This window comes from Bidens hawaiensis, unplaced genomic scaffold, assembly GCF_021521415.1.
Source record: "Bidens hawaiensis isolate Kalapana, Puna unplaced genomic scaffold, B.hawaiensis_p1.1 tig00028346_1, whole genome shotgun sequence".
NCBI lineage: Eukaryota > Viridiplantae > Streptophyta > Magnoliopsida > Asterales > Asteraceae > Bidens > Bidens hawaiensis.
Genome location: NW_027494632.1, coordinates 92,953 through 117,767, shown reverse-complemented (window position 1 = coordinate 117,767; position 24,815 = coordinate 92,953). Strand labels below are relative to the sequence as shown.

Below are 24,815 nucleotides of genomic sequence, written 5' to 3'. Positions count from 1 at the left end.
GTCAAACATAAATTAAACTTATGGCTAGTAGCTAGCCTTCTTGAATGGTCTTCTCTAAGCAAACGAAGGAAACTGTTCTCAAGCATTCTTCTCTGCCATGCTCTCGTCCCTTGGCTTCCTGCAGTCCCTTGCTAGGTGTCCATGCCCTCCACAGTTATGACACCTATGGTGATCCTTGCACTCCCAAGAGGAATGTCCTGCTCTCCCACACATGTAGCAAACACCTAATCCCACTCTGCATTCTCCCGGGTGCTTCTTTCCACATTTTTCACAAACAGTGAACTCATAATGCCTTGCCTTCTTCTTACGTGGATCCTCTTCGTTAGCTTCCTTCGGTTTTGGGGCGGGGTTCTTTTTCTTTGGTTCGCTCTTCTCCTCTTCACTGGTGGCAAGGTCCTCATAAACCATCTCGGCCAATTCCACAGCTGAGTCAAACGTTGCGGGTTTACTAGCCTTAACCAAAGTGCGAACATTCTGTGGAAGTCCCCTGATGTAACACTTGACCGTCTTAGATTCAGTGTTCACCATGTCAGGTACCAGCCTAGACATGCGGTTGAATTCAGTAGTATACTCCCGGTGGGTCATCTTACCGGCCTTCAAATTCAAGAATTTCATCTCCGCCCTTTCAACTTTAGCATCGGCACAGAACCTCTTCATCACCAACTCTTTCAGATCCTCCCACTTCATTGCCCTAATCTCCTATTGACCTTTCCTCTGTTCAACCGTCTCCCACCAGTACATTGCTTCGTCGCCGAATGATTGAGTAGCATAACCCACAGCTTGGCCAGGACGGCATTTGATGATGCGGATAATTTTATCCATGGTGGTTATCCATTGAAGGGTAGCGATTACGTATTCCAAACCAGTTAGCTTCGGCGGGTCACATCCCTTGAAGGACTTATAGTTGCACCCACTTCGGCCTCTTTTCCTGTCATCGACTTTCACAGACTTAACCCCACTCGAAGCATCCCTCTCTCCTACCATCACCACCCGCCTCTCCAGCAGTTTTTTCACGGCTTCAAGCAGACCCTTAAGGGGTCAAGTTCTTCACAGCAGTGGCTACAGCTTGAAAGACAGCTGCTTGAATTGCGGGATCCAGTTGAACCCCTTCATTGTTGTTCTAGTTTCCTCCAGCTGTGCTTCCATCATCTCCGGTGTTAGAAGCTGTTTTCACCGAAGGTCTTTGGACACGACGAGGCCTGCCACGACGTCCAGTGCGACCTCCAGCTCTCACAATGTCTCCAGTTCCCACGTTCCCTCCCGTTCCATCCATCGTATTCTAAAAGGGAAAACACAAACGTCATCACTCAAGGAACTGTTTAGTACAAGGATAGTAAGGCTAACAGGTAATAACAGTGGCCAGCTGTGATTAGATAATCACGTTACTTTCCGTGTCCTACACACTTCCCTTTATGAGTCTATTTGTGCTGGTTCTACTATAAGTAGTTAGTCAATTAAAACAATCAATTGATCCTATCCCTAACATTCACATATCCTTCCTTAGCATTTTACATACGTTATTTAACCATAGACTTTACCTTTACTGAGCTTGCTTGAGCGACACATGCCATTCTTGAACTGGCATCTTCTTTCTTTTTCTTATTTAAATATCATTCTCTGTTCAAGTCTAAGCATGTAGGATGCTTAAATCTCTCGAACTTTGATCTGATACCAACTTGTAAGGCCCCGTCACCGGTGCCTCACATTTGGACGTTGGATTTACTCATAAACATAGTTCTAATAATCAAAGTTAATAAATCATTCGCGGAATATAAAAACTTTCATAAGATATTACATAACTTGTCTTAAACAAACATCTTTGTCTTTTAAAATAAACAAAACATTAAACATAAACTTATAAACGTCCCGAGTCTTCCGATGCCAGCCTCTCATTTCATGCCACGTGTTCCCCTCAAGCGAGCTGCCTCATCCTACTCACCTGCGTGCATACTAAAAGTCAGTTACGCTGAGTGAGTTCTAGTTAATCACATAACATACAATTCATTCTCATACATTCTTCCCGTATCCGAAGACATGCATTACTACCTTAACCTTGTATAAATATCCATAGGAGGATCGTCACGTAATATCTATTAGAAGAACCACTACTATTACCCGTACTATATATATATTCTCCATAAGAGGAACACTCTGTATACTATCCATAGAAGGAACACTATCCTATCCATAGAAAGAACACTATGCTATCCGTAGAAGGAACACTATACTATCCATAGAAGGAACACTACACTATCCATAGAAGGAACACTATACTATCCATAGAAGGAACATTATACATTATCCATAGAAGAAACTCTATATATTATTCATAGAAGGAACACTGTATATAAACTATCATTTAATATCCATGTAACGAACTAATTTCTTCCCTTGGCAATACGTGCAATATCCGAAGATCGTTCACGTACCGACAAGCTTTCTTTCATAACGTCCATACGTCATTCTTACATTACATACAATATTCATATCTTTAGTCATAACCTGACAGTACATGCAATATCCGAAGATCATTCACGTACCGACAGGCAATCAATCGTATCTATCACGTATATCATACATGACATACACTTACCATTTAAGGTAAGTGTATTAACTGTCACATCGAGTATGCACACAACCCCGAAAACGTAACACAGAAATGGGGCTAGAAACTAACTTGAATCCTGTTGAGTTCGCAGTTAATTATTATCCCTTTCTTTAATTGTGCACGGCTAACTGTTGAATATATATATATATATATATATATATGTATGTATGTATGTATATTAATTAACCGTATAATTATTTAAGTTGGTATTTTAATTAACCAACACTTTTCTAAGTTGGGCTTGTTTAGTTAGATGGGTTATGGGCTTAAAGCTTGCGGGTTTAGTTAGGTTAGGCCCATCTGTCCATTACAGCACTTAGGCCCAACTAGGGTTAGGCCCAAACATAAACTGGGTCAGCAGAGAACTCTTGGCAGAGAACCCCTGCTTGACCGAGAACCCATGTTGACCAAAACTCATACCTGACCGAAAACCCGTATCCGACCGACAACTCGGTGGCCGAGAACTCAGTGGCCGAGAACCCATGCTTATCAAAAACTCTAACTAACCGAGGACTCTTGGTGACCGAGAACCAGTCACCGAGAATGCATTTTACTTTCAGTTCGGATCTTCCTACCTTTAGATCCATTTTAGGCTATATTAACGGTTATCAGTCCGAAATGGCTCTTTTAACTACCAATAACCCAACCCTCCTTAGTCGTTTTACATTCGCTACGTTCCATCATCAAGATCTAGTCCGTTTCTGGCATAAAGCTCGAACCTTTAATCCTTAAAACGTTCTTTACTATATTTAGGGTTTCCTTTAATCAAACCGTTCACAACCATAAGTTTGTTAAGTCCATTTAACATCAAGTTTGCTACTTTATGGTTTGTCTAAGTTCGATCTACTCTAGGTTTGAGTTTCATGATCATTGGTTCTTAAAAACGTAACCTTTAAGATCAAGAGCATACCTTTATGATGCACCTCAAGCTACGGTTAGGGCTAGTACGTGATCTTGGCCTTTTTTGCTTGCTCGTATAACAACGATTATGTCCAAATAATGTTTGCTTGCTCTTTCTTGACTTTCTCTCTATCGGCCGCCACTAGTAGAAGGTGTGTATGTGTTTTAAGGTGTAGGCAAGGTGTAGAATGGATGGAAATGGAAAGGATTAGGGTTTTAGTGGGTATTTATACTCCCTTAAGCCCATGGACCTAAGGCACATCTTTCCTTTTTAGTCAATGATTAATATATCTAATTAGCCTATATATCTTTCCCTCTTTACTATTATTTTATTTCTTTATCAACTCAAGTACTTGTCTATTATCGGTAATAATATATAAAATATTATTATTCAAAACTTTGGGATGTTACAATTGCAATGAGTGCACTTAAGGTTAGGGTTAGGCCTCATGTTGAACTTCTTTTTTGAGTCATAAGATTGATTAGTTTTAGAAAAGAAACCCATATTTTGGGTTTGATATTTTGATGTCCCACTAGAATTTCTATGAGATTCCTACCTAGACACAATTGAGAAAGCAATATTAATGGTGGGTAAAGGGTCTTTAGTTAACAAGGAAGTTCTAACAGACTGATAAGTATCATCAAGACCCATCAAAAATTGCATAAGTTTTATAAGATGATAAAAGTCATTGAATTTTCCAAAAGCATTGCAACTACAAGAAGGCAATTGAACCATAGCATCAAACTGTTTCCACATAGTATTAAGCCTATGATAATAATCTGAGACTGTACTACAATTTTGATTAACAGAATTTATCTTTTGATATAAACTAAACATGGCTGAACCATCTACCTTATCATATCTTTCTTTTAATTCTTCCCACACATCAAAAGCAAATATAGAAAACACTTGTCCTAAATACAACTCATCAGAAACAGAATTAAGAATCCATGAAAAGACCACAGAATTACACATGTCCCATTGTTTAGCAAGAATCTCATTATTAGTTGATCTTTTACAAGATTTATCGATAAAACCAATTTTATTTTTAACTTGTAAAGCAAGAAGCATAGCATTTGCCCAAACAAATGTAATTCTCTGTTCCTTTCAACTTAATGTTTATCACAGTTAAGGTTCTAGAATCACTTGCGTGAAGATGCAAGGGATCACTAGCATCTAATTTACTAATTTCAGTAACAATAGAACTACTAGAATTACTCATTTATCAAACAAGAATAGAAAACAGAAAAACGAGCAACCACACAGCACAAAGTGACAAATAACCTGGACGACTAGCCTAGAACATCAAGGCCTATTGCCAACAGAAAGTAAAAAAGATATGGAACGATCTCACCAGGATTTTAGCAAGCCACCGATATTTATCACCTTCACTTAGGGTGATTAAGAAGAAAAAGATAACAACACCTTCCTTTTGAGTTGTTTCTTCAATTTCAGAATATAACCCCCTTTGAGAATAACAGCAACACAATAAGCCCTAATCTTCTTTAATGCGAAGAAAAAAATAGGGTTTCTTGATAAGAACCCTACATCTTGGTAGTGGCAGCAACAAAGAAGTAGCGTATACTAAGGACAAGAGAGACGCAGCGGAATTATAAATCACCAGACTTGTAGCCTGATTCCAATCGGAGACACCACCACAAACGTATAGATCGACTTCTACAGGTAACCAACTAATACAGATCAATTAATTGGCTCTTGATACCATGTCAAGAAACATAAACCAATGTCTTCTTATTAATTTCAAACAGAATCAAGATATATAGAACTAAAAATTGCTTGGTCTTTGCAATACATGGAGATTAAAAAACAAAAAAAACTATAGAAAATAATGATCAAACTTAATTGAGAGAATAGGAACAAGATTGGATTGGTAGAGGCTTTTAACCCATTAATCAAAGAAAGGGTTTTTTTGTGTATTGTGCTTGTTTCTTTCAACAAACCTCGTATTATAACAAAGGAGAAAGCGGCCACCAACACCAAGAAGCTTCCTCTCCAAGCTAAGCCCACTAAGAAAAGACAGCCCAGTAGAGACCAGCAACCAAGACGTATTACAAGCCCATAACCAATATACTCATCATCCACATGTTAAAAACAATATATTAGACAAAGTATAAAAGTGTAAAACCAATATAAAAATGAAAAATATCATGTTATTTTAACAACCCCCCTCAGTTTTATATCCAAATATATTAAACAAACCCATGTTTTGTAACATAACAGAATGTTTACTTACCAAAAGTCCTTTGGTAAACATGTCAGCCAATTGCTTGTCAGATCTTATAGACACGGTCTTAATCACACCAGATGATATTCTTTCTCGCAGGAAAAACAAGTCAACCTCAAAATGCTTTGTTCGATTATGAAAAATAGGATTTGCAGCTATTGATATAGCTGCGTTATTATCACAATGTAAGGATACAGGAATATCTACGTTGACTTTTAACTCTTTTAATAAATTTTTTATCCAAATAATCTCTTCAGTACATGCACACATAGCCCTGTACTCGGCTTCAGCGGATGAGCGGGACACAATCAGCTGCTTCTTGCTTCTCCAAGCCACAAGTTATTCGCCAAGGAAAACACAGAAACCTGTTACAGACCGTCGAGTATCTAGGCACTTAGCCCGGTCCGAATCAGAGTAACCAGAGATATTAAAATATGTCCCCTTTTTGAATAAAACTCCCAAACCAGGAGCTTTCTTTAAGTATCTTAATAATCTCAAAGCAAGTTGTAAATGAGCATTAGACGGTTTATACATATATTGACTTAAGAACTGAACCGTATAGCAAATATCTGGTCTTGTATGGGAAAGATATATTAATTTCCCAATTAATTTTTGATACCCGGTAATATTTGTTAAAAAAGATTTATCTTTATCACATATGTTCATGACAACATAATTTTGTTCTATAGGAGTGTTAGCCGGTTTGCATGCGCTCATGCCATACTCAGCTAACAACTCCATACAATATTTTCTTTGAGACAAACAAATTCCTTGGTCTGACTTAACAACTTCAATACCCAAAAAATATTTAAGTAGACCCAAATCTTTAATCAAAAAATTCGTTTTTAACATTTGTTTTAACTTCATCAATAGCAATAACATCGTTTCCGGTCACTACAATATCATCAACATAAACAAGTAAAATAACAATCATAGATTTTTCAGAATTAACAAACAAAGAATAGTCACACATAGACTGGGTAAATACCATTTTTAACAAAGCAGAAACAAGTTTAGCATTCCACATTCCTGGTGCTTGCTTTAAGCCGTATAGAGACTTAACAAGTTTACACACATGAGTATCATTTTTTGAGAAATATCCGTAAGGCAATTGCATATAGACATCTTCATGTAATTCACCATATAAAAAAGCATTATTGTTTTCAGAAGCTCTTGTTAATAATAAAAATGTTAGTATACATAATTAGTGTGCACAAAAATAAATATGTTAGCACATGAATAAAATGTTAGTATGCATAAATAAATGTTAGTTTCATAAAAGTAATTAGATTCATAATTAAAAAAAAAACAAATTGAATTTTAATAATCTCAATTAAATGATATAGCTGATAATAATCTCAACTTAGTTTATTCCCACCATGAAAAGTAGTGGGTTTTGAAGCCACTTGGTGCAAACTACTTTTACCTTTTTATTCCTGGTTACAATCCAAAGAAAAAAAAATGCACTACTGAATCAAAAATCAATTCCGTCTTAACGTCGTTAGCTTTAAATATAGTTTCGTTCCTAGTCTTTCAAATGACCCACCACGTAATAAACATAATTCATTCCACAAGTTGTTTCTTCTTAGATAGATGGCGTTTTCGAGCCAAGTATAAAAGTCTTTCAGTTCAGTTTTGTTCGGTTCAATTAGATTCAACCAAGAGAGGATCGATTTCCAAGCCGCTAAAAGCCACTTCACAATAAGTAAAGATATGATCATTTGATTCTATGTCTCTTGAACAAAACAGACACATTGTAAACTGGACATCTAACCCTTTATTAGAAAGAGTGATCATGGTAGGTAGCCTATCCAAAAAAAATCTCCAGGCAAAGATGTTAACTTTTTTGAGAATACATGAACTCCATCTAGTTTGCCACGCTACTTCCGGGAGCATTTTATTAATATATGCTTGGTCGACTTCTTGATCAAGATATAAACGGGTCGCACTGATAATGCGTTATGATATAACTATTATTAACACGAGATTGGTGTAGACTAATTAAAATATTAGGGTGTATCTTTCATTGAACACAAATGTGACATTTATACTACAAAATCCACCAAGATACATTGTATATGTACTAGTAGAAAGCCCGCGTTTTGCGCCAGGGACGCACCGGAAGTTTGGCTAGGTAGTGACTCACTTTGTTATGATACAGAGGCTTACTACTTATAATTTTTTTTTTTAAAATACACATATCCAATACAATCAATATTATTCTTAAGCCCAAGCCTAAATTAACTATTAGGCGTTAGCGTTTTGATAATTCAGAGCCTAATACATATCACCATTCGCAAGAAGGGTGCTCATATGATGTTTAGTAAAATCCATATGCTAGAAATGTAAAAGGCAAGATTTAGCATAATATTATAGTCCATTTTATAATGGAAAAAGAAGTTATATATAATGTAAAACTGAATCATACTAGAGATACCTTAAACACATTATTCCTCAATCCCTATAAAGCAATCTGATATCAATATAGAGCATTAGAACATTTTGCTTAAATTGCTTCTAAAATTATAACACATACCAAATGATAGCGCAGTATATATTTTTCCATTTTAGTAACTATTTTGACATCTAACTATGGGTGTTTATGGTTTGGTTTGAAACTGTGAAACCGTTCAAACCGGTCATCGGTTTGGTTTCACGGTTGGTTTTTTCATTAACTATCGGTCGGTTGGTTTCAAAAAATTCAAAGCGTAGCGAACGGTTTGGTTTACGGTTTACAACGACAACCAACCGTATACAACCGAACCAGACCTTATGATTTAATTATTTTTAATTTTTAATTTTTAAATATTTATATTTTATATGTATATACATATTCAAATTTATTACTATACATAATTAATTTAGGTTTATTGGATTTTAATAATCTCTATTAAATGGTATTGGCTGATAATAATCCCTATTCATTTTATCACCACTAGCGGTCCCAAATTTAATAAAGTTGCCCCCCAGTAAAAAGAATTTAACGCCGTTATACTTTTTTCCGAATTTCAAACTAATATTTTAAGGTTTTTGATCGGAACAATGATATGAATCGACTGATGTAAAACTTACCCCGAAACAGTGATCTATTTCCATAACACATAACACATTTCCGGTTCAACCCGATCAATAAAAAGTGACTCAAAAGTTGTAAACCGATATCTATCTATTTCCAATTGAACCGGTTCGATTTTTAAAAATGATAGAAAGAAGAAGGTTGGAGACGGTGATAAGAGTTTCTCTACACAACAATGCAGGTATGGTTAAAGGAAACTTTCGAATCCCGTTGTTTAGCCCGAAACATCTCTAACTATTAACGGTCATGCCAACTATGGGTAAGCATACACCGGATAAAGCCCGAGAGACCTGCCCCAAATCAGACGTAATTATTTACAATAGGGTTGGTTTCCAGGTCCTAAAAATACCATTAAACAAGTACATGCCGGGTTTGACCATTTTCCAGGTCCTAAAAATACCATTAAACAAGTCTAGGTCCAGAGTCTTGAGAATACCACTAAATAGTTTCAAGGTCGAACATAGTTAACCGAACCGAACCAAACCAAACCAACACTTATTATACCTATCAACTCTGTTTGAAGTACAACCAGCAGGAACACAACACAAGCATATAATAATAATAATAATAATTAAGTGAGAATCGTCCGGTAATCGGAGCTTCAGATAATATAACAGATCTAGAATCATCCAAAACCCTAGCTCTTTCAATGTCATCCAAGACACTGCCGTACTCAATGAAAGATATACGATACGATAATGCAAAGTTTCGTCGTCGATCCTTGTTTCAGGTACCTACCTGCTCGATCTCATCATTTTCACCGGTTATTTTCAAATTCGATTGAATCCGAACGTATTGAGAGTATTTGATTGTAATTTTGTGTTTAATTACTGTTTCATTGACCGATTCGGTTAGTTTTTCGGTTTCCGGCTCGGTTCGGTTAATTTCCGTTAGTAACTAAAATCAAACTAGGCTAAAATATCCACTTACAATTACATAAAATGGATGCATGAAATGAGATATAAATACATGAAATAGAGGTATACATGCATGAAATGGAGGTATAAAAGCTAAAATATCAGTTAATTTCGGTTCGGTTATTGCTCGCCCCTAGTTTTAGGCGCTGGTATTTAGTTCTAATTGCATTAGGTATGATGTATGTGGTGTGTAAGCTGTAAGTTACATGAATTGATAACTGTGATTCTGGATTCATGAGTAGGATTCAGTATCTCCATATTATTATTGTTATTGTTGTTAATTTATTAACGTAGTTGTTAAAAGCCCTACCCTAGCTTCTTGCGCCTAGGACCAATATATGCGCTTCTATTTCCTAGGCCCTCGCTTCTTGAAGTTGACGACACCTCTTTTGGTATTGATGACGGATCAAGAACAATGATCATTTGAACTTTTACTATTTATTACTTTTTGAACATTTTGTTATTCAAGTTTTGGAATTACATTTGAATATTGACTCTTTTAGAACTTTTGGTACTAATTAGATGATATTAAATGCTGTATAATAGCTTTTGTCTATTTTATACAAAGAATAGTATTATTTTACTAATACATAATATATTTTAATTTTTTTTATTTAAGTGCTTTTTTTTTTTCTTGGGCCCTCACTTTTTCTGCGTCTTGCGCCCTCACTTTTTCTGCGTCTTGCGCCTAGCACGTTTGATAACTATTATTATCATGAATGATCAATCCTTGATATATTAAAGCGTGAGAGGCTCCGAAGCATTTAGGTCCTGAAAATCGAGGCGAGAGCTTCAAGCGCGGGGCAATCACATGTTATGTAATATTTAATGATGAGATCAAGGATCAATCCAAATTGAATTGTAGATTTGCTTTTACTTTTCTGCAACAGTTGGATAATACATTGATACGTGTAAACATGTAGCAGAAATTAAGCATTAAGTGATGTGTAAAGCTAAATATGATGATATTAGTTACAGAAAGTTTTCTGATGATATCGAGATCAATAAGTATTCAATTATTAATGGTAATATTATATTTATGCAGGTTATTTCACAGACTTTTTTCACTAAAAAAGTGAAGCGCGAATGTATGTCTTGTAGTACAGGAAAGTTTCTAGCTTTATTGATGATCTGTGGGTTAACATATATTATGCTCAATCACACAACTCCTATACATTCTATAACTAATCATGTATCTAATGGTGGCATTGGAGTTAGAAGGTTTTGGAGAAAGCCACCTCAGCTGCCACCTAGATTATCGCCAGATGAAGTAAATAATATCAATAAAACAAATATGGGATCTGAATCGACAGCTAGACAAGAAAGTGTTAAAAATGCGTTTATACATGCATGGTCCGGTTACAAAAGCTATGCAATGGGTTATGATGAACTTATGCCAATAAGCAAACGAGGCGTTGACGGTTTAGGTGGTCTCGGGGCTACTGTTGTAGATGCTTTAGATACCGCCATGGTAATGAAACTCGATGATATTGTTACCGAAGCTGGTTCGTGGATCGAAAACCATCTTCCGGAACGAATATCTAGTAAAGGTCAAGTTAATCTGTTTGAAACCACGATTCGTGTTGTCGGTGGTCTTTTGAGTTCTTATCATTTGAGTAGTTCGAATTATACAAAAGTGGGACCAAAACCGTCTGTTTATTTAGAAACTGCTAAAAACTTGGCGGATAGGCTTTTAGCGGGCTTTACGTCTAGTCCGACTGCGATTCCGTTTAGTGATGTGATTTTGCATGATCGGACCGCACATGCAGCTCCCGATGGACTCAGTAGCACATCGGAAGCTACCACCTTGCAACTCGAGTTTAATTATCTTAGTTTTCTTACGGGTGATCCGAAGTACGGGTTTGAAGCAATGAAGGTTCTAGAACATGTGAAGAATCTTCCAAAATCTGAAGGACTTGTTCCCATCTACATTAGGTATGAACTTTATGAACAATTTCATGTAGTAACTTAACTGCACAATAGGGTTCGATTTGGGGCTTAAACCGAACCAAAAACCGAAATTTTGGTTTTTGAAAACCGTTCAGTTTTTTATTTTCACAATGAGTTTGGTTTCGGTTTTTCGGTTGGGCTCAATAATTTTGGGCTGAAAAATGCCCAAAATTATGAATTTGGGTGTGAAACTTTGGGCCTAAGTTTCTTTTATGTTTTTTAATTATTATTGATTATTACACATTCTGGATCTAATTTTTTGGATTGCACCTTTTATTAATATTCTTTTTTTTACAAGGTACTTTAGATCGGTTTTTTCGGTTTGGTTTGGTTAATGCAAACCAAAGTTGAAGCTAAAATTCGATTTGAAAAAAAACATAAAACCAAAAGTAGGTTTTTGACTGGGTTTGGTTATTTGGTTTAGTTACATCTAGGGGTGTAAACGAGCCAAGCCGCTCGTGAGCTACTTGAGATTGGCTCGTTTAATTAATGAGCCTGAGCCCAAGCTTCACTTATCGAGCTCGAGCTTGCTTGCGAGCCCAAACGAGTTTATTATTTGTTATTTTATATCTAATACATTAAATAAATTTGTTTATAATAACTATTATTGTAAGAAATTCTGATAAAAATAATATATATTATGATTTGTTTCAAAAGTTACAATGAAAATATGTATGCAAATAGTTCTAAAAATATAAATTAATTAATAAATATAAGCGAGCTGAGCCGATCTTTAAAAATTAAGTTGGAAACGAGCTGAAATTGACTCTCATAAATTAAACAAGCTGAGCTCAACCACAAGCGCTTTTCTTTGCTACACCTTGACTGAAAATATTGACTTTTATTAACTGCCAGCCCATCATCTGGTGAATTTTCTGGAAGCAATATAAGATTAGGTTCTCGAGGTGACAGTTATTATGAATACCTTATCAAAGTGTGGCTTCAACAAAGACAAAGTAATTGGACATATTTACATGACATGTATGTTGAAGCCGTTAAAGGCATCAAGCATCTTCTTGTTAAAAAGTCAAAGCCCAATGGGCTCGTTTTTGTTGGCGAGTTGCCTGATGGGCTTGATGGTGGATTTAGCCCAAAAATGGATCATCTGGTGAGTTGTATATTGTCTTCTGGTTGTTACTTGTCACATTATACCATTACATCTGTAAAGATACCGAACGCTCAGTGAACTGTTCGGCTGGAAGTTTGTTTATGTATGAATAAACGAATGAACATGAACAAAAACTTTTGTTCATTTAGTTAAATGAATGAACATGAACACATGTCTCATTCGTTCATTAACGCTTGTGCATGCTCATTAGTATACATTGTTTTAAGTTCGTTAGTGTACATTCTTTTATTATTTTTAGAACAGATTGATGTTCATGTTTACTACTTTACTTTTAGTCGGTGTTCCCTCTGTTATGTTGGTTTATCTTAGTTCAGTTATGTTCGTTCGTTTGTGTTCATTTAATTTATTTACAAACGAACGAACATGAACAATTTTTTTTTTCATTTAGTTAAACAAACAAACATGAAAGCATGTCTTGTTTGTTTGTTTATGTTAATTTAAATTCGTTTATGCTCTTTTGGTTACGCTTATTTATGTTTGTTCGTTTATACATTCATTTAAAATTTGTTGGCTCATTACAACTTAGTCTCGTTTTTAATAACTTTTTAGATCCCACACATTGTTCTTCATGTTACTCTTAATTCTTAGGTTTTAGCTTAGTTACGTTCATCTATGTTCAGTTATGTTCGTTTACGTTCGTGAACCGTTCGTTTATATTGTTAACGAACGAACATAAACGAACACGAACATGTTCATATTCTTAACGAACAAACATGGACCAGAAATCCATGTTCGTCTAACTGTTTGTGTTCTATCATTTGCTTGGCTAAAGTTAAACACACGAACATGAACATGCTCCATTCGTGTTCATTCAGTTTGCTTACAAGCTTATGCATGTGTACAATAATTTAATAATCTCACATATATAGGTCTGCTTCTTACCCGGCACTCTTGCACTTGGAGCCACCAAGGGTTTGACCAAGACAAAGGCTATGGAAAATAATTTGTTGACTTTTGAAGACCTTGAAAACCTTAAACTAGCCGAAGAACTTGCTAAAACTTGCTTTGAGATGTATGCTGTCACATCCACTGGGTTGGCTCCCGAGATTGCTTATTTCAATTCAGAGGTTTGTTGTTTTAATTGTCCTTTTTTTCCAAATAGTTTATTCTTCTAAATATTATGTTTCGGCATCTACTTTAACCAGGGCTATTCCGAGAACGGTCTTGATGGAGGAAACAAGACTTCTGAGTATGTACATGATATTGTTATTAAACACCCAGATCGACACAACCTTTTGCGTCCTGAAACCGTAGAATCATTGTTTATTCTATACCGTATAACCAAAGATTCAAAGTACGTTTTAACATCTTTACTGGGGATTATAAATTTATAATATACGTTACCATTAGGCCTGTAAACGAACCGAACCAACACGAACGGTGCATGTTCATGCTCATGTTTGCTTGTTTAACCTAAACTGAACAAACAATAGAACATGAAAAAAATAAACGTATGGAGTTTTCTTGTTCGTGTTCGTTCGTTAAAAAATTTAACTTGTTTATGTTCGTTCATTAACTGTATATAAACGAGAAGTTCATGAACGTAAACGAACAAACATAACTGAAAACATCTTATTGTTGGGACTTAAAATTAATAGTATTAGACTAAAATATGATGCACCTAAAAGTTTTAATGAATATAAAAACGAACAAAATGAAACAAACATAAACTAACAAGCATAAATGAGCATAAACGAACGAGCATTACCAAACGAGCATAAACGAACAAAATGAACGAATGAGACGTGCTTTTCATTTTCATTCGGTTATCTAAGTGAACAAAAATTTTTGTTTGTGTTTGTTCGAACATAAGCAGACTTCCCAATAAATGGTTCACTGAACGTTCGGTTCGTATACAGTCCATTCATCGTAATTTGAATACCTGGTCATTCCAGTATTTATTAATATATTTTTTTGGGAATTTATTATTACAGATATCGTGAATGGGGTTGGTCAATCTTTGAGGCGTTTGAGAAGTACACAAAGGTTGACTCTGGTGGCTACAGTTCTCTTGATGATGTCACCGTGATTCCACCTAGACGAAGAGACAAAATGGAAACGTTTTTCTTGGGTGAAACGCTTAAGTATTTATATTTATTATTTAGTGACAGTAACGTTATCCCGTTAACAGAGTTTGTGTTTAACACCGAAGCTCATCCCATTCCTATTATTACAAAAGACCAAAAGGAATGAAATCATCTATATTATACAAAGGATAGTCAAGAGAATTTAAGTGAGCACATCATGATACAGTGAAGGATTTGACCATATTGATACTCAACTACACAAACATTTGATCAATTGTGAACCTAAAGAACCCTTTGATACATTTTTAACCTTCAAATGTGTATTATCATTACATATGTTTATCTGTGATATTTTTACCGAGTGAAAGAGTAGATAGAACATATATTGTTATAACTGTTTTCGAAGGCAATGAGTTAAGATTATTGAGTCGGTTATACTTACTGTCAAGATCCCATCATTTAGTCACTTTTGTTTGATTTTGATTTAATAGAGTTATAGAAACCTGTTGAAGACGTGAAGCTACCCGCTCTAATTTCTCTTAATTTATATTATACTGCTTCTAATGCTCAATAGGTGACATTCAATCCCTACATTGATGATCATTTGGAAGGAAAAACAAGTGGTCCTCATCGTTGATAACACTCAGATCATCTACTTCTGCACCCTCAGAGTTCACAACTTTTGCAAAATTTTGGCCCCCAAACTTTTGACCTGCAGTTGCACAATACCCAAGGTAATGAAGAGGTATCACACATTATGTTTTTGTTGCATGTTTACTGTCACTCAAACGTGTTTATGATTGATTATATAAAGCTTACCTGCAATGATCAACAATTCTTCTAATGAATCTGGTAGGATTATGAGCTTTGGAAGCTTCTTTTCTGACATTTTTTCCTGGAAGTTTGCATGAATGGTAACCCTTTTCATCTGTTTTTCAACTTTCGCGTCAGCAGGCTCGGTGCATGAAGTGGAGCAACATGGGTCCTTGTTTGTTTTTGGTAAGTACCTACCGTCATGCTCGATGGATTCTGTTTGTGTTCGTTTTTCTTGTTTTCTTGACTTAATAGAAAGTCATATATGCTTTTGTTTTCTTGCTGTTTAGCTAGAGATTTTGGTGTGCACCCTCGTACATCAGGCTTGTTTACATTTGCTCCTCCTTCTAAAAGAAGTCTTACCATTTCTAAATGGCCTTGGTTTACAGCAACATGAAGCGCCGTTTGACCTTCCTCTGCTGGTATGTTGACTTTAATTTCATTCTTATTTGATATATGATGGTTTATCTGTTCTTTCTTGTTTATATCACTTGTATTTAAATACTCTACATCACTTGATTCCCATGTGACCTGATTTTCATCCTGATATTTATGTAAATCAGTAGAAGAATTCTCCATGGATAGTCCTTTCATTTTCTGCACATAGATAAGCACAAAGGTGTACATATTTCTTAGGTTCATAATAAACTAAAGATATATGACTTCAAATTAGACGTGACAATTGTGACCCGTTTGAAATGGGTCAAGTAAACAAGTTTAGCTAAAAAGGGAAATTGTTAAATGGGCTGAAGGAGCTGAAAGTTGCCCAAAACCTAAATAGCTGAACCGTGACCGGAATAACTGATGTACTCGAACTAAAATAATAAAAACCCAATAAAAACCGACGATTAGGTTTAATGTTTGTTCAATTATTTTTTGGTTCGGTTTCGGTGTTATTATCAACCAAAAACCGAAAACACGGAACCAAATCAGTTGGAACCTTGCAGATCCAAAAACACCGATTTTAAGTAATTTGTAAGAATTTAATAAATGATGTAGCCCGAAAGTTTTTGGTCCAAATGTTTAATAATCAATTAATCATTATTTAGCAAAATATTTAGATCCAAAGATCAAGGCCCAAATTTCATTATAATTTGTGTCATTAATTTTTCGGCCCAAAGTTTTCAAGCCCAAATGATAAAACCGAAAAATAGAAACTAAACCGAACCCATTGTGAAAACCGAAATCTGAAACCGAGCGGTTTTCAAAAACCTAAAAATCAGGTTTGGTTTATGTCCAAAACCGATCTATGCACACACCTAACTTTACATACAACATCCTAAATCGTTTTATTCAAGGACTTAGATTATTATTTTAATAACACTGTTTCTGTTATCATATTTAATACCTTGTAAAAATTGTTCAAGATAATAAAACAGTCTTGTGTATTTGTGTGAATAATCCGTAGTAGCGCAGAACCTTCCATCCTTAGTATCTGAGAAATCTCATTTGTTTGATATGTGAATGGCTGAGGTGTGTTGTTTAAAACTCCTGTCTCCAAATATTTCTCCCGACACAACCTTTCCTATGATCTGCAAGTTAACGTTTCAGAATTAAGGTGGTTTTCTTGTTTCTGAACCGACCATTCCAATAGGAATACAGTACCTGATCTTGCCCGTCTTTTTGTGCAATTATATCCTGCCATTGGAAAATAAATTACCAACCCATATATATTTCACATACCTTAAGTTAATAGTTTGAGATACTATGCATTATGTATTTAGGTAATTATGTTAACTTACTACTGCTCCGGTAACGAGTATGTACAAATTAGTTGGAATCTCATTTTGTAGAATGACGACTTCCTTTGGTGGAAAATACTCTGCTTCCATTTCAGAAACCTGTTCATAATATAGTAAAACACTACATTATTAACCATAGGTTTGTAAACGAACTGAACGGATTTTCGTGTTTGTTCGATAAGAAAATGAGTGTGTTCGTGTTCATTTGTTAACAGTATAAACGAACGGTTCATGAACATAGATGACCAAACATAACTGAGCGAACACCAATTAAAATTAAACGTGAACATCAATCTTTCGAGTGTAAAAAGTTAATAAAACTAGACTAAATTGTAGTGGTTCTATAAAATTTTACTGAATGTATAAATAGACGTAACCGAACGAAATTAAACACATAAATAAAGATCATAAATGAATGTAAATGAACGAACATAAATGAACTAGACATGTGTTCACGTTCATTCGTTTTACGATATGAAGAAGAAAATTTGTTCATGTTCGTTCATTTATTAAATAAACGGACATAAACGAACTTCTTGCCGAGCAGTTCACTGAACGCTTGGATCGTTTACAGGCCTAGTTATTTGTGAAAAATGTGCATTGATTTTTATTATTGAATAATGAAAAGAATATTACCAGCTGAAAAAGACACTCATGTGAAATGCCATTAAACAAATGGGCTTTCTGTACAATGGGGTAAAAAAGATGGCGGGAAATGCTGGCACGGATGGCTTTTGGCAGACAGTTTAAGGTATCTTGCTGTTTTAACCCGCGCGTTTTGTAATCTAGGCAGATGTGAGACAGTATTTGCTCTCTAATCTGTGGTGGAAGATGATTCCGTTTCGCAAATTCTGAAGCGGCAGTTACTTTATCCCTATGCACCAACAGGTTTGCCTCATAAGTAAAATTCACACATTATCAGTTTGATATCTAATATGTTTGCTATCGCCTCATTTGATATTAATATAATATTTTTGTGGTTATATGACTATATCTCGTGTCAGTAGGTTGATATCCTTGTATAATGGTAAAAGAAAGTATATAATGTTTTTCTTTGCTAAGGGTAGGGGTGTAAATGGGTCGAGCCTGAACTCGACTAGTCTCAAGCTCGACTCGTTTAACTTACTAGAGCTCAAGCTTGGCTCGTTTCGAGCTTTTTTTCTAAAGCTCGAGCTCGGCTCGTTTATTATTGTTATTATTAATTACTTTTTACATTTATAATATAACATTTATTAGTTATCTATATAATAAAAACCAAACTTGGATTGTGAGGGAAACACACTATTAATGGAACAGTGATCTTGAATATTAAAATAATATAAAACTAAATAATTGTTTTCTTTTTTAGTAATTTTTTTTCTCTAATAAATTGTGTTCTTTAACTTAAAAAAAATTAAATACGCGGCTGTGATTATTTTTTTTCTCAACGTTCCAATATAGATTCTATTAAAACGGAGTTGTATTCGAAACAAAACATTTTTTAAGTATCGTAAACTATACTGTGTAGTGTGTACCAGTACTGTACCATTACTGTGACGAACCAAACCGATTTTATCATAAAAAGTTAATATAAATAGTAGGCTCCTTTAGGCTCGTGATGCAGCTCGAGCTTGATATTTGAAGCTTGGACTTGGGCTCATTTATTAAACAAGCTTATTGATCTCGAGTAGTTAACGAGAAGTTTGACGCGTTTACACTTTACTCACCTAGTTACCTTTTGATTAACATATATGAATTACTTATGCCTAAACGTTGTTAAAAATAACTTAAACGTTAAAAATAACGTTTTAACATCTTGAACATAAGACTGAAAGATCAAAAAGCACAAACGACTTACAAAGTCTCTTGTTTTCCGGTCCAGTGAACAACAAGATTTGTCATGTTCCCAATGAGGTAAGCTGTTAATCCCAAGTTGAATAACATATAGCAGATACTAAACACCATCTCTTGTGTATTCTCAGCATGGAGATCCCCATAACCGGTAGTTGTTAAAGTCACAATTGACCAATACAATGCTGTTACATACCTATCCCAGATGCTTTCGGCTTTGAAATTCGGATAAACTGCACCTATCCATGTTTTATTTGGGTCTGGATATCTATCGGCTATTAAGTAGTGAAAGCATCCCGCACAGTGTATCGAAAAGAGGGTCACCTATGTTTAAATATAGATAGCCTAAATATAATTAAAATTTACTTATCCACAGATTAAAAACGTTCATTTAGATAATTAGTTTTTAGGTCTGTAAATGAACTAATGTTCAATGAATAGTTCGTGAACTGTTCGGTGAGAAATTCATTTATTTTTAAAACAAATGAATAATGAACGAAAAAAGTTATTTATCTATGCTTAGTTGTGTTAATTTGTTTACGTTTGTGAAAAATTCGTTAATACTATTTATGAACGAACACAAACAACCACAAACATTTTCATGTTCTTAATGAACGAAAACAAGCAAGAAAATCATGTTCGTGTTCGATTGTTTGTTCGGTTAAAGTTAAACGAATGAGCATGAACATACTCCGTTTATGCTTGTTTGGTAAAAAATTTATGTAAGCGTTTATGTTCGTTTGGTAAAAAAAGATTAGGTTGCTTACCGATATCAGCTTGGTGCATCTCACCCAGAAATAGTTAAACCTGATGTCCTTTTCAAGCCTGAATCGAACCATGTAGAGATTTTGTCACTTGTTTTTTTAGGTATACTTTACTAATGCAAAATTTTTGTTGACAAGTACCTGTTCACAAGTACCTGTTCACCATGCTACATTTTTGTTGTTAGTAACATATGCATTGAATTTTAGAAAAAAAATGCGAATATAATGACCTCACTGCTATTTTCTTGTGATCATCAACAAGAGCATACGTCCGGCTATCTAGATACGCAACAAAGAAAGTTAGAATAATATCAATGGCAAAGAAGCCATTGACAATGTTGTCGAAGATTCGTAAGGCGCCTTCTTTTTTATCAAGAAAGGCTAAATCAAATGGTGAAATCCATGCCGAGTAAATGACTAATATGATCAGAAACATCTCCCATGCCCTTAAGAAGAAAATAAAGGTTAGAAAGTGGAAAAAAAAGGTGTCCTTTACTATAACCGATTTATCGTATGCTCACCTATAGCGTCTATCAAACGGGTTGATTGTGTATTTTCTTAGAGCAACCGAACGGTTATAATTGGCTCCTAGAGACGGGAGTAGATCACTCGAGAAGAAGCCACTGTGTGTAGACTTTCCCGTTTGACAATCCTCGATACATATACATCTTAACAAGTTGTTGGAAAACGACATTTTGTAGCAACTAATTAGAGAGTTAAGGGTTAAAAGTTGGTTATTGGTGAAGGTGTTTATATACTACTACAAAAGTGGTGGCTGCTGAAATGATCACAAGATTTTCATGGGTTTTGGCCTTTTTTATTGGTGGAAAAAGAGAAGATGATGGTTATTAATTGAAGTGGTGGACATGATGCAGTTGAATAAATGGTCCTAGAATTGGTGTGGTGTGGGGCGATTTCATGTCAAATTCTAGATATTAACCATACAAGAAGGTCGCGCTAGCTTGAGTCTGATGCATGCGTTCTTATCATACATTTACGTAACAGACTATTTCCACAGGCCGAACCCGTAACCTTCAGGTGGCATGTTGTCTCATGGCTAATCCCTCTCATCTCAACATTCTAAAAAGTAATAGTTTTCAATGTTTATGCTTTACACCACGTCGTCACTTTACTTGATGGACTCCTATGACGATTTCTTTACCGTCTATGATCGAAGCATCCTAACATTTGGTATTGACTAATGTTATATTTTGTGCGGTCTAAGGTGTGTTTGATAGACACCATGAGAATGTGGTTACCAATTCGCTTGGAAATCCTGCTGTATGAATACACTAACATGCAACTTTACGAGCTTAGATACCCGAATTCTTTGAAAAATTTCAAATTTTTTAAAAAAGGGATTTTGTGTCTTATTTGAAAAAGAAATTATTACAAGGTTCTTGTAGAATTAGGAAATTGGGGTGTTTGGAATATAAATTTGGTTTGGAAAGAAAAGGAAGCAATGGATGCATCCAACTTAGAATAAAACACAAAAGAAGAATGTGAATTGGTTTTGGCTACACCCTCTTCTAAATTTTGTGCCTATCAACTTCAAGCCTAGTGAATCAAATTAATGGGAATCAAACGTAGTCGTTTTTAGTTTCATCCTTCAAAACTATTATTGATAGTGTAGTTGAAGTAGAAACCGGTCAAACTAGGGGTGTTCATCAGTTTGGTTCATTATTAGCTTTTCACTTGAACTGAATACCAAATTTGATTTCAGTTTAGTAACGATTTCAAAAGAAAAAAAAGGAATTTTAACAAGATTTTATCTAGGAGTGTTCATCTATTAAGGTTCCTCGGTTCGGTTTTCTCGTTTTGTAAGGGTCAAATGTTTAATAAGATGAATAAATGGGAAAATTCATAGCTCAATATATTAATATGATTTTTGGTACAATTAAATTAAATTTCTTAAAGCCTGACTGAAAAATGAATAACAAGTAACCGAACCAAAAAGCGAAAACTAAATATGTTTTGGTTTGGTTTCAAATGGTTTTTTTCTGTTTGATCAATGTCTTAATTCAAACTTGTTTTTTTAACTAATCTATAGTCTCACACAAACAATTCTCGTGGCTCACTCCTTCACATTCCAATTCGACGTGTTACCTGAAAAATACATATCACTTAATATTAGCAAAGTTAAATGAATACATATAGGGTCTAGCCATGAATTAAATTCAGAATTTACAACATAATTCATCCTAAATATTCATTAACCAATTATTTTACATATATTTGAGACATCATATGATTCAAATTCACAAAAAAACATCAATCTAAGTGTAGGAGAACTTTAAGATTAGGAAGTCAATGGTGTATGAGTGTGATAATTATAACACTAAAAAGTAAAATATACCAAGTCAAAATGTGTCAAACCAAACTTAATTCGACCAACTAAATTCTCACTAATCAAGTTCTCGAAATCCGAAATTCGTATGCTCCCAATTTAGTTGTGGGAACCGCAATTTGAGAATCGAACACCTTCAACATAACCTTACGAATGTAAGTTTCTGCCATTTGAGAATATACTAAACTACATTTTTAACACATAAAGTCTAAAATTAGCACATAATTACATAGCAATATTTAATGTCACTCGATGTATATTTGCTTACAAATTGAATAATTTGGGTAAGTTAAGTACATTTATCCTTAAATAGATTATATAAGTGTATACTAACTTTTAAAAAGTCTTATGTATTGCGACTATATGGTCCTAGCCAAAGTTGATTAATTATCTACAGATTAACTAAAATTTCAATAAGCATAGTATTTTTCATAAAATTTATCAAAAAATGAATTTATGACCAAACAACTCTTGTTTGTTTCTAATCATTTGTATATAGAATAGAACTCAGCTTAGTTGACTACTGGGTCGGAGAATTATAAATTTATTTAAATGACAATTTCAGCCGAAAATTATATATTTACACAGTTAACCTCAAATTTTGACATTTTATGACATTTTTGTTAAAATTTTAAAATAATTAATCGAAATCACATTAAATTATACTTATTATGAATTATGTATTTATGGTGACTCTCCACCATTATATTGTGACTCTCCATGTACTTAACTTATCTATGTGTTTATTGTGTAATCAATGTAATGAGCCTATAAATAGAGAGCTCATACTCCATATTAAAATATCAATAAGAACTCATTCTCCAATCTTCTCTATTTTGCTAATAGGTTTATAATATGTTATCAGCACGACTCTTGAAAGTTTAATCCACATTATCATACGGTGAGTATGCATATCTTGAGATGTGTTAGAGATTTTATTGTTTCCATATAATATGTTATATAATGAAATCATCCACACCTTATTATGGTGATCGGTTGTATATATTGTCATCATATTGCTATGTTTCTTTCATAATAATCAAAACTGTAACCAATGTTGTTTCAACATTGATGTGAATATAACTTGAGTGACATATTAATTCATGTGTTTTGATATAATAGTTCAATATGTCAAGCCTAGCAAAGCTTGAATTTTTAGCTTTGGATATTACCGGAAAGACCTATTTGGCATTGGTGTTGGATGTGAAAATACATTTAAATGCCAACAATCTTGGTGACACAATTAAAGAAGGTAATACAACATCCACCCAAGATAAGGCAAAGGCGATGATTTTCCTTCGCCATCATATCCACGCCGACTTAAAAACCGAGTACTTAACGGTTAAGGGTCCACTTGACTTGTGGACCAAATTAACAGAAAGATATGATCACCAAAAAACAGTAATATTACCAAGAGCTCGTTATGATTGGGTCAACTTAAGGTTACAAGATTTTAAATCAATAAGCGAGTATATCTCGGCTATGTTTAGAATAACCTCACAATTGATTTTACGAGGGCAAAATATTACTGATGAGGATATGATGGAAAAAACATTATCCACATTTCACGCATCGAATGTGATATTGCAGCAGCAATATCGTGAAAGGGGTTTTTACAAAATATTGTGACCTTATTTCATATTTACTTGTGGCCGAACAAAACAATGAGCTCTTGATGAAAAATCATGAGACCTGACCGGTTGGCACAACCCCATTCCCTGAAGCAAATGTGGCAACATATAACGACCAAAGTGGAAGTCGTGGTCGTGGTTACCATCGTGGCTGTGGTCATGGTCGTGATCGTGGACGTGGATATAATCGGGGAAGTTATCATGGTGTTCAATTTAAGAACACAAGATCCTATCATAAAGGGCAAGAAAATGAAAAGAAGCCCAAGTATGAAAGTGATAAAAAGACAAATGTAACCACATCAAATGCATGTCACCGATGTGGAAGTAATAACCATTGGGCACGTACTTGTCGTACACCAAAACATTTGGTGACACTCTACCAACAATCAGTCAAAAATAAAGGAAAATGAACATAAACAAACTTTACATATGGCACCATTGATATCCCCAATGATCACAATGAGTATACTAATACAACTGCTTTTGATGTGGATGATTTCATTATTGATCCAATCGATATGAATTCCGGTGATATCATGGATGATACACCCAAGTTGGATGCTTCAAATTTCCATTACATATGAATGATTGGACTTTAATAAATGTTTTCCTTTATGTTATGTCTAGATGTTTTTTGGTTTTCTTTATGTTATGTCTGGACATTTATTTTGAAATAATATTTTCATTTTAAGCATATGGTATATTTTGGACTACTTGTGTTTGAAACGCGTAAGCCATTTTATTTATGTGATTTTTTTTGTTTTGAAGTGTATGGAGCAGTTAAAACGTCATATTAATGATGAAGACATATGTCTAATCGATAATGCAACCACGC

The 24,815-nt window shown here is 34.6% G+C and overlaps 3 protein-coding genes and 1 pseudogene across 4 annotated transcripts; 2 read left to right on the top strand and 2 right to left on the bottom strand.

Annotated features, from left to right (window-relative positions):
• Window positions 1-4,061: 4,061 nt before the first annotated feature.
• Window positions 4,062-4,580, bottom strand: LOC143576925 (uncharacterized). Its single transcript, XM_077060901.1, has one exon. The coding sequence runs from the start codon at window positions 4,578-4,580 to the stop codon at window positions 4,062-4,064; it is 519 nt and encodes a 172-aa protein (XP_076917016.1).
• A 4,823-nt stretch (window positions 4,581-9,403) lies between these two features.
• Window positions 9,404-15,167, top strand: LOC143576928 (mannosyl-oligosaccharide 1,2-alpha-mannosidase MNS3-like). The gene is made up of 6 exons (XM_077060903.1): window positions 9,404-9,560; window positions 10,793-11,682; window positions 12,553-12,805; window positions 13,696-13,893; window positions 13,972-14,120; window positions 14,761-15,167. Exons 1-6 carry the CDS (start codon window positions 9,480-9,482, stop codon window positions 15,017-15,019), a joined length of 1,830 nt encoding a protein of 609 aa, XP_076917018.1. The 5' UTR covers window positions 9,404-9,479; the 3' UTR covers window positions 15,020-15,167.
• Window positions 15,168-15,205: 38 nt separating this feature from the next.
• Window positions 15,206-20,712, bottom strand: LOC143576927 (potassium channel KAT3-like; annotated as a pseudogene). Its single transcript, XR_013143025.1, has 11 exons — window positions 20,524-20,712; window positions 20,192-20,448; window positions 20,006-20,157; window positions 19,246-19,562; window positions 18,531-18,533; window positions 18,045-18,282; window positions 17,409-17,507; window positions 17,272-17,304; window positions 17,015-17,198; window positions 15,673-16,263; window positions 15,206-15,565 (listed from the first exon to the last, which is right to left on the bottom strand). The product of XR_013143025.1 is annotated as a potassium channel KAT3-like (transcript).
• A 2,765-nt stretch (window positions 20,713-23,477) lies between these two features.
• On the top strand, window positions 23,478-23,978 carry LOC143576924 (uncharacterized). Its single transcript, XM_077060900.1, has one exon. It carries the CDS (start codon window positions 23,478-23,480, stop codon window positions 23,976-23,978), a length of 501 nt encoding a protein of 166 aa, XP_076917015.1.
• The last annotated feature ends 837 nt before the right edge of the window (window positions 23,979-24,815 follow it).